Source organism: Trachymyrmex septentrionalis, unplaced genomic scaffold (genome assembly GCF_001594115.1).
Source record: "Trachymyrmex septentrionalis isolate Tsep2-gDNA-1 unplaced genomic scaffold, Tsep1.0 scaffold97, whole genome shotgun sequence".
Lineage (NCBI taxonomy): Eukaryota > Metazoa > Arthropoda > Insecta > Hymenoptera > Formicidae > Trachymyrmex > Trachymyrmex septentrionalis.
Genome location: NW_017306160.1, coordinates 1,892,049 through 1,902,993, shown reverse-complemented (window position 1 = coordinate 1,902,993; position 10,945 = coordinate 1,892,049). Strand labels below are relative to the sequence as shown.

General features: G+C 31.3%; 1 protein-coding gene across 11 annotated transcripts in view; it reads right to left on the bottom strand.

Annotated features, from left to right (window-relative positions):
• Positions 1-708: 708 nt before the first annotated feature.
• LOC108756284 (guanine nucleotide-releasing factor 2) overlaps positions 709-10,945 on the bottom strand; it is a 75,946-nt gene continuing 65,709 nt past the window's right edge. For 3 of the 11 annotated variants that reach the window (XM_018499978.1, XM_018499970.1, XM_018499979.1), the window contains exons 2-17: positions 9,450-9,861; positions 8,929-9,153; positions 8,215-8,397; positions 7,815-8,122; positions 6,915-7,031; positions 5,972-6,291; positions 5,661-5,868; positions 5,319-5,342; positions 3,924-4,119; positions 3,551-3,809; positions 3,217-3,460; positions 3,059-3,073; positions 2,766-2,940; positions 2,031-2,675; positions 1,812-1,943; positions 709-1,736 (exon numbers count right to left, since the gene is read on the bottom strand). In XM_018499978.1, the coding sequence (XP_018355480.1) occupies positions 1,598-1,736; positions 1,812-1,943; positions 2,031-2,675; positions 2,766-2,940; positions 3,059-3,073; positions 3,217-3,460; positions 3,551-3,809; positions 3,924-4,119; positions 5,319-5,342; positions 5,661-5,868; positions 5,972-6,291; positions 6,915-7,031; positions 7,815-8,122; positions 8,215-8,397; positions 8,929-9,153; positions 9,450-9,861 (3,602 nt within the window). In that variant the 3' untranslated portion in view covers positions 709-1,597. The remainder of the gene's footprint in view (positions 1,737-1,811; positions 1,944-2,030; positions 2,676-2,765; positions 2,941-3,058; positions 3,074-3,216; positions 3,461-3,550; positions 3,810-3,923; positions 4,120-5,318; positions 5,343-5,660; positions 5,869-5,971; positions 6,292-6,914; positions 7,032-7,814; positions 8,123-8,214; positions 8,398-8,928; positions 9,154-9,449; positions 9,862-10,945) is intronic. The other 8 variants (XM_018499972.1, XM_018499971.1, XM_018499975.1 and 5 more) reach the window with 8 other exon arrangements.

The window sequence follows — 10,945 nt, the reverse complement described above, 5'->3', positions numbered from 1 at the left end:
ATATATATATATATATATATGGCAGCTTTAGAACAACTTTTTAAAATTTCGCGTATTTATCCTGGCAATTAATTTGTCTGGATTGTTATTACCCGTACTAGAACATCCATTGTTAACTAAATGTTTAGACCTTTTTGTTGCTGTAGATATCACTAACAATTACAAATCTTGATATTATACACGTGCGTATGCACATCAAAGATGAAGACTGAGAATAAATTGTAACTGTGGTGTGTGTGTGTGTGTGTGTGTGTGTGTGTGTGTGATGCGTTTACTATTAGTACAAAAAAAATATAAAGTATAATTTTGCTAAATAATAAACTGAAAAGGACAAAAAAGCGGATTCATTCACTTATGATTTATTCTTTAAGACAACACATGCAAACTATTATGCTAAATTATTATATGGCAAACTTTCTCATACCGTTATATCTACAAGTAAAGCTGTATCAATATCTGTTAAATATTAAAAGAAGCAACAAAATATAAAAAAAATACAACATATTTTCAACAGCGAAAAAAATGAATTAGATTCTTCCTTTGATCTACGGAATGTATAAATAAAAATTAATGTTCACAATTTTGAAGAGATCACACTGGGATTTTTTTAAGAGAATCTACATCTATATAACTATGATAAGTTATTGAATTTAATCAAATTCGTATTTAATTTATTTTTTGTTATTTAGTCATATTTAATTCACCTAATCGCTAAGTAAGTCATGTGATTTAAAGCTGAAAGCTTGGAGACCTATTAACAAGTTGCCAACAAAAAAATGTTTTCTCTATCATCATATACAATAGTATATGTAACAGTTGCGCTCAGTCGTACCATGTGTCCCGATACGCGCATACTAGAGCGCAAACACGAGACTACAATGGCCCTACATTAATCAACGTAATTGGTGTTCATCCTTGTGTAATCAACAGTGTTCTGTTGACGCTCAAAAATTCGCTTACCTAAAGCTAGAAATGGACGTTCACACACATCTAAATAAATTAAAAAGAAAAAAAAAAGAACACGTACTACTTTATACAATTCGCTAGCAAAGGCAAATAAATAAAATATATCTAGAATAGCTGAAGATCGGGGTTTCTTGTCATTAACATTACGATAAACATCGTTACAGCTTGTAGTTAAGTATAGATTGCATATCCTCATAGTAAATACGTTATGTTGATTTGTAGCAAACGGAAAGATTGTTTAAAATGCACTGGATTAAATATCAAGTACTTACGTATCGAAATATTATTTTCTCTAGTCAATCCGAGTTTTGGCGTTTTGATTTCTGATTGATGCTCGCAAGTGTAATTACTTTAAGTTAAATAATGCGTTATGTCATATTGAATGTGCTAAATATGGAGTTCACAGTTTTGCATACTAAAATTTTCACGTGATTTAATAATATATAAGACAACCTCACAGAGGCTGTCGAATGGGATAGGGATAGACTCGCTAACCCTTTCACCGCTCTTAGAGCGTTCTAGAATTTTTCTTGTTTATTTTTTTCCGCAAAAAGTATATACCTAAATATAAACTTCCTAATTCACCGTTTTAACCTTTCGAGACGCAGGCAGTGAAAGGGTTAGGTATATTCTAGTTTTGCGGCTGTGCTTTCTTGCCACCACGTGGCTTGATGCTCTCGGAAATTTGCCACATCGCCTCCTCACAGAGGAAATCACTGAAGTTGTTGAAAAACGTCATAATGCGTTCGTGTTTCTTGAAAGAGTACGTGCTATAAAATAATAATCATTTATAGTAATATTTATAACATTAAAATTTATTAATAATTTGTGGTGCAAACACTTACCCTTTCTTAAATCTTTTCATATTTTCAACAATATTAAATTGTTGCCATCTCTTGGAGAAATTTATAGTGCCATCTGGTAATAAATCACTATTTCCAATATGCACAAATGTAAGATCTTGCAAAACAAGTCCGCTGAAATAAGAGAAACATATATATATATTTTTGATAGATGAAATTTTTCGTATTTTTTGAGCACATAACAAATATTTATGTTCTTACATGTAAGGAATACATGGCGGTTGTGTTTCTGCTAGAGCTTGTCTATAAGCTCGGAAACTGCTAGAGCTATCAATAAGAGCACAATATTCCTTGAGACCTTCCGTAATGTGTTTTTGCCATTCAAGTCTCCTAATAGGTGCACTATCTAATGCAGATAATAATGCGAGATAGCTATTAAAATTATTAATTTTCCTAAGATGCTTCATTATTTTAATGAACTTTACGACATATTTTTCCCTATCTTTTGCTTCGTTTTCTAATCGATGTTCTAATATTCTAGATCGTGCCCAGTATGACATTTTATTAAAATGTTCAGTAAATCTTGTAAGATTCGGACTTCTTTCTTCGTTCTGTTCTTGCGCCCAAATCAATACTTCCGGAATTTCTATTTTCATAAATAAATCGGCATCAAGTAGTGTCATTTGTTCCGCAATTTGTTCGCTTTTAAAATCTAATAAGGAAGCTTGTTTCGTTGTAACACTTAGAGACGAGAGAATTGGTTGTGCTGCTTGTAATTGCTTCATAGTGTGCTTCTCTAAAATTTTAACTCGCAACGCTTTGGCCATAGTGAGATCTCCGCTGCACACTAATTGTTGTACAAATTCCATTAAAGTTTGCAGAAGAATGTCATCAAGATCAGATATTCTGTAAATAATTAGTTATATTTTAAATCGCAATCAAACTTTATAAGAATATAAGCGCGTAATTAATATAGATAACAGAGTCTCTACTTACGTTAAATCACTTACGACTCTAACAAGTAAAGAAAATGCTTCACGTGCGGCTCTTTGTTTAACAACATCTGGAGAACATGAAAAACGTTGATGACGTCTATGTAGTTTACGAATTAATTCTAATGGTTGTATGAAAGTTCTGTACGTTGTTAAAAACGCTTCTTGATACAGGAAATCTGCAAAAAGTGCATTGCCTTTATTAACATTGAATTCATCCACCTTTATCTATAATTTTTATTATATTTATCGTTTTTTATATGCAATATATCGTACTTTAAATATTTCATCAATTACCTGATTCTTTTTCATCTATGCAGCATGAAAAGATAAGTAAATAATATAATAAAGCATATTTTAAAAAATTATATTTTAATTTTAATAAAATTAAATTACTTATAAAAATTTTAAGCTTTATATATCTTAAGTTTAATGAATTAAGAAAAAGTATATACCATGTTTATTTGCTTTTGTCGCGTGGATTAATAATGCATCCGGATGTCCACCACGTATATCTGGACCTTCTTCATCTGGTTTTTTTAATACTAAGTATTTGCTAATATCTAATTCATCTAAAATGCTATCATCTTGATCAATATCTCTTAGTTCAAGAGTATTTTCATCAACTGATATGGAAGAAAGTGCATTACTAGCAGGTCTAGACGATGATAATACTGTATCCATAATAACATTATTATTCTGAAATAAAATGATTGCAATCATAGTAATACTTAATAACTATTATACAATTATAATTCCATAATAATAACGCAATAGTAAAATTATTACATTAATGTTTACCAATTTTACTGGAGTGGAAGGTGTAAGATCTTTCTTTTCATGTATTGGCTCCTCCGTTTTTAGAGGTGTTGATGTCACGAGAGGATCCGAATTATGAATACTCTGCATGCTAATGGTCGGTTTTGGTGATATTGGTGGAGGTGTAATGTTTGATTTAATGGAACGAGATCTCTTTGGTGGTAATGCCGGAGGCAGACTAGAATTATTTGTTGTCTCTACTAAGCTCGGCGTCGTAATTACAGAAAGGCTAGATAAAATACGACGTCATGATGATTCTATTTTCTTTAATAATATGCTAAAAGTATCTTTATAGAAAAAGTAAATAATGGTTAACAAAAACAATATAACTTATAGAAAATACCTTGAGTTATCGTGTAGAGCAGTCACGGTGTGTGTCATGAAGGAACACGATTGGGTTGTAGTAAGAGACATCTCGTGTTGCTGCCATTCTGCTTGCATGGAATTGTAAGCTGCTACAGAATGACGGGTACCAAGACCAGAGATGAAATCATTATTACTATGGGAGCAGTTCCCGAACATCTCCATGTATGCCATAACTGAAATACGTGCAAGTAAATAAATTAACGTAAATTTCATTTAAAAAATAACAATTTTTATTATAAATTATTCTATAAAAAACGGATTTTTTTAAAATGGTGTACAATCGATAAATGCAAGCACGAGATGTGTACTGCAATAAAATATTAAAACACGTGGTATATGTATGGATTGCATGAAAACACTGATGCACAAACAAATCTTGTGTAATTATTATTTCGATAAGTGATATGTAAAAATGAAAAACTCACTGGAATGAAAGTGAAATCTTCTAAACAACATTTTAAGTATGGCTATAGATATTATATCCACTTGTTACACTCAATTTGTGCTATTGCACGATAGAAACAAGTATTCTAGTAATTGTAGACTTAATTAGAAGTATACAAATTAAAAAGGCTTCACATTAACACATAGTTCTTATACTTTAGTATTCACTGCATTCTTTAATTTTAAGTCCGTTTGTCTTAACGTAAGAAAGGAAACTAAACTTTAAGTCTGTTCAACAACTGATGAAGTGTAACTATTAACTGACTATTAGTGAGAGAGGTCAAAATAATTAGAAAAAGAATACGACGCCTACATAAATTCGCCAGAACTGCCTTTCATTCATCTGTATTAATAAATTGCATAAAACTCGCAAAATTTTTCACATTTTAAATATTAAAAATGTATTGGTATCTATCCTTAAATTACATAATAGAAATGTATTTAGTTTTTAATAAAAATATAGTTTTTAATGTATATAAAATCTTAGATAGATCAAATGTAAAAATAGATTGCAATATAAAATAAATAGATAGTATTAATGGTATTAATCATTATGTGTGTAATATATATATACAATATATTAAAGTATATTTGATATTATATATACCAATCAAAAAATATATTTTTCAATTAGTATAATATTCAGCATCATAACAAAAATTTCCGCATTATTATATCTATTATATTAAATTAAAAATAAGCCAAGAATAAGCTGCAATTATCAATAAAAATTCAAGCTCAATATCAAACAATATCATATTTTTAAAATATTAAGGATGAAAAGAAATATGATAATTAATAAAAATAGAACAGTAAACATGCCGCAAGAGAAGCCTGGAATGTAAATATGTGAAACATAGGATATTAACTTAGCGTGAAAATGTTTGCCGAAGGGGTAGTTGAATTATGTGGGCAGGATCCCACTTACCAGAATATGCCACTGATTGGAACACTAGGGGATACAAAACATTGTATCAGTTTTAACCTACTACCAAAAGGTAATTTGGAATGCCTAATATATATATATATAATTTTATTTGGTATCATTTGCGCGTTGATAGATTGTATTAATGAAACATAAAGATTATAATTATTATGCAAAATTATTACACTAGCTCGCGAGAAGTACTTATTAATGCGATATTTTTCAAAATTCGTGTATCTTAAAATTGACAGTTAAAAAATAAAGCATCAATTATCAATGTTATTAAGTATTCTGATGTCTTTTATCTCATTACTGATATTAATAATTAATATAAAGATTACTTACTATGCCGCTTCTTTAAAGGCAGAGGAGGTGGTTTATTAGTATCCAGACTATCTCCGTTACTAGTATGCAAAGTGCAAGTGGATAAATGCTCATTTTCTGGTACATTATCATACTGCGACGGCTGTCGTTCTTTTCTTCGCTTGGATCGCTTCTCTGGCAATGCTGGAGGCGCTCCGTTAGAATCGGATGTAACTATCGATTCCATTTCCTGTATATATCATGGATACATCAAATAATTAAATTATTAAAAAATTAGAGCACATAAAAGTAAATAAAAATAAAACAGAAACATAAAACATAACAACACCCACATTTACCAGTTTCTCTAATAAAGCTGGGTCCCCATTTCCAGACATGTTAGTCGTGCTAATAGTACTTTTGGAACTATTCATCGTCTTCTGTGTAAAAATAGAGCCGTTACTGTCCGATGATAATTTGGTCTGAGAAAATGACTGTTGCTGTGCATTATACGATTGAGAATTATAACTAATGCTGCTTTGCTGCGACGATCTCTTGGATGTCAAACTGGACGCGGTGGTATAGCTTTGGGATGAACTTCGTTGAGAATGCATAGAAACAAAGCCTGATTCCTGCGTTTGTGTAGACAATCGCTCCATCTTTCCTTCTATACCTAAAACAAAATTAATTTGAAACAAGCTTATTCAGAATTTAAAGCAAAAAGATATCATAAATAAATTCACAAAAGTTGTCAAATTTTCTTACGAAAAGACATTTTAACATTTTCCCAACTAAAATTATATCTACGTGACATTTCACAAAATATCTATACTATCACTACGATGAATGAAAAGAAGAATGCTATTTCGCTTGATTTTGCTGTGCTTTGGGTGAAGATCTATACGATACTGTTTATTCACGCGGCTGGAAGGTTGATGCTACCTACGCAACTTGTTCCACTAACTATTTTCAGAATTCTTGCATAATTTTAGCATCGCATTTTTTTCCCTTTTCCAACGTAAATAATTGGAAATACTTGAGTAAATAAAAAAGTTATGTAACTCAACAATAAAAACGATAAATAATTTTAAATATTCTATTAATTTATGTTACTGAAATAGATTTTTCTTAGCTTGTTATTGCAACATGTATGTAATTTTAATTATTAATTGATCAATATTACTGATTACTCAATCTTCTCTCTCTCTCTCTCTCTCTTTCTTTCTCTCTCTCATAAGTAAATTATTTATTCTCATAATAAAAGATATTATTTCTAATAGTAAAAAATTTACACACCAGTAAATGGATTAAGCATTTCTTGAGGTGTTTGTTGACCTAGCAACATAGTACTTGGTATATTAGTTTCAGAACCATCCCAGCAATTACAGTTTGATGTACCATTAACTTGCATGCCTACAAGAATACAGAATATACGTTACTTTGCAAAAAACCTGCAATCTAATATCATCGTAACAAATATAAAAAATAAACACGAACTCAGTTTAATATTAAAAAAATATATTATAATAATAATACACACATTCTTCCCAAGAAGTACTAATAATAGTTATTACTTTATAAAAATGGCGTAAAAATTAATTATCTCAGTAGTGCGCTATGTATATCCAATATTATGTAAAACTCCTAAAATACCTTCACAGTTTATACTTAACGTTATAAACTTCAACCGCTTATTAATGACTAGAGTATTTAAAGCGCGAGGGAATCTTGGATCCATAATAATCGCGATTTTAAAAAAAAAATATTTAATCCTAGTCACAAATAATAGAAATTTATTTGTACAGCTCGAACGAACGTTCGATTGTAGACTGACACAGAAACCAAGGCAAGTAGAATGACAAACTAATATGCTGAGTAAGCATCGACCATGGACTATTCATTTTACGCATATGGCAATGTAATTACAACAATTTTCTTTCATAGTATCATTTCAAATATTATTCGAAAAAATTAATGTCTAATCGCGAAACTCAATAATGATATCGTATTAAAAAAATGTTTTATGTTATGTGATATAACACAATATAATTTTATTATTATATTACATGCATAAAAAATTTTTTAACAATTAACAATTATATTTAAGCAATATTATTAAAAATAAAGTTTCAATGTAGAACACTCGAACAATACCACTACAAGTAAACATTTTAGTATAAATTATTCAAACGTTACCTTGAATAGTAGCCATGAGACTTAGGTCCATACTGTCATTCAAAGATTCGTCATTTGGTCCCATTATAGCTCGAATCTCATCTTCGTCTCGAGAATGATTCAAAGCCGAATCCAAACTACCGGCCGATGCGCTCAGAAGAGATGATGAATCCTCTGGAGATCGACTTCGAAGGGATACCCTATCGAGACTAGATGCCAGAAGACCCTCTGATTCGTCGAGGAGCTGTTGAGTTCTCGTTCTTCTCTTCGGTGGTAATGGAGGAGGTGTACCAGAAGAGCTGTTTTCCTCCGACAAACATACATTTGTTCTACAAGGGATCGAGCGTTTCTACGTTCAACTTTTAATAACAATTTATTAAATAATTTATTACTCTCCTTTTTATAGTGAAACAAATGTTACCTGTCAGGTAGAGGGGGTTTCGGGGGTGGACTAGAATCCCGTAAAATCGACTCGGAACTATGCGAGCTGCGAACCAAGCTACTACTTGCTGCCGTTTGTTCCAAGATCTGTCGTTCTCTTGGTGTCAACGGTATATCCGGTAGAGAATTTCTTTGTGTTAGTTCCGACCCATATCCGGAAGTTCTATAACAAACGTTACATTGAATTTTGAGCAAATTTTGTATCAATTTCATTCATAATTTATCCTTCAATCATCTTCATATGAAATATCAAAGATTATTCATGAAATCCAATATATTAATGTACACTTTATAATATTCGTGAAAGCATTTCACACACACACACACACACACATACACACACACACACACACCACACACACACACACACACACACACACACACACACACACACACACACACACACACACACACACACACACACACATTAAATAATAATTAATAATCAATCACATATAATTTTCCATCATATATCAAGCATATTAAGATTTCATATCATTATTAATATTATAATTAGATGTTACCTCTTATATTGTTCCTATTAAATCCCCAGCTCTATTATCAATGCATTAATTCGTACATATTTTATATTTACTTCTAAAATATACTATTTTTATTTTGATGACGATTCTTTTTCGCTATTTCAAAATATATAGAGATACTAAAATTTAATTCATTATTACTACAAAATTACCTATTATTATTTGTAGCAGACGGAGGTTTCTGCTTATTAGCGATTTTCTCATGCGCCAGAGCTACTAGATTTTTCACTGCTTCCTCGACCAGTCCAATAACGTGCGTTACGTTTTCGGTGTCCAAAGCGGAAGATTGATCACCATGCAGCAGCACATCGTCGCAGAGTTTCAGCAATTGCGCTAACGCTTGGTACACTTGATTCGTGGCAGATCCCAATGTGGAGCTGCAAGTGCCAGGATAGAGGAGAAAAATGTGATTAATCAATTCTTTCTTATACTACAACTTAAATCTAGATACTTCTTTTTCGCTATATAAAGTTACAACATTCAAACAAAATTCTCCATAAGATGAAACACAATATCGAATCACATTGTTTAGTAAAGTAAGCAGAATAATAAACTAAGTAAAATAATGAAACTGACTTTTTAAACATGTTGTTCTAATACTTCTTCTATAAATTCTCCTATAAAGCCACTATTATTATAGATAATGAAACTATTTTGCATACAAAATAATTACCTGTTCTCGTAGAGTAGATAAGATTTTAATGCGTTGTGTATCGTGGTAACGGTATCAAGGACAATCGTGCCGTTCCCGGGCAGCATCTCGAGCTTTTTCTTGGATACGACATCCCGAAAGTGAAGCAACGCTAGCTGCACCTGTCGTACGTGGATGTGTAAGTCGCGCAGGGGATTCTTATCCAGAGCGGTGCCGGAGTCGTTGGAGCCCGGGGCGTTCTTGTCCCGCGGCGTACGCGGTGACGAGGGCGAGGCGGCCCTCGTGGCCGCCCCGCTGCCTCCACCACCGCCACCGCTGCCGCTACCAGGAGAACGCATATGGGAGAGCTTTTCCAGAAAGTCCTCCTTGAAGGAGCGCGCACGACGCGCTAATTTACCGCCGCGCGCCTTCCCGCCGAAGCGCTCCTCGACTTCTGCAACAAGAAAAAGTTTCACATAAGTTTTAATATCAAAAACTCAGAAAATTACTTTGACTTTCCTTACTTTCATATTATTTCTGTGTACTTTGTCGTTTTTTCTTATTCCACTCGCTTACTTTGTATTCCTGAAGAAGATAACTGCAGAGAATTTTAAAAACTTGAAAATTTCTATAAAAGATTTTTTTCTAAAAGCAAATATTTTCTTAACATTTCTCAATAACGTTTCGAGAGTTTTATCGAAAAATATTGAAGCTCAAATCGATCCCGATTGAAAAGATTTGATAAGAAATAATTCCATTTTATAACATCAGAAAAGCACTTTAAATTTATTACCATTCATTTTTCAGAAATTTGTTAAAGAATTGATTCTTTTACTGCAATAAAAAAAAAAGAATAATCAATTTCTAACAAAAATGCAAAGTAAATATTCTTTAAATGTCTATTGTCTATATTTTTTAATCACACATCAGAAGATTTTTTGGAAATGAATCGAGAATATAATTCTTTGAGAAAGAGACACAATTCCATATCAAAATTCTAAAAATAGGTTATTAAAAATAATACAAATATCATTTATCTATATACGAGTATAATTTTTTGTCTGTAATTTAATCTACTACATATATATCAAAATTTTAAAAACATTTTATACAAAAACGATATTTTTTATGATGATATCCCATATCTCTGTTTAATGCGTGATTTATAATATAATCCTGAGCATATTTGATCCGGAGATAAAATATTGAAATATTTACGAGAGAATGTTTTCCCTATTTACTTGTTTTTAAAATACATGTAATATGCACATGTGAGTTTTTTCCGCGAAATAAAATGCATCACGAGGGCAAATGGGATTAAAATCTTGCAAACTTTTTTCACTGATTATAACTTGGCAATCTAGCGAGCTTTTAAAGCTCTTTAAAACCTTTTATAATAATTTTTACATTATGAATTATATATAGAATGACTTTCTTCCATTTTGTTACGGTAAACCTTAAAAAATTCAACTATAAGAAAATATGATATTCTTATATCCTACAAATTAAAAACAAATTATGATACTGTCCACAGAAAA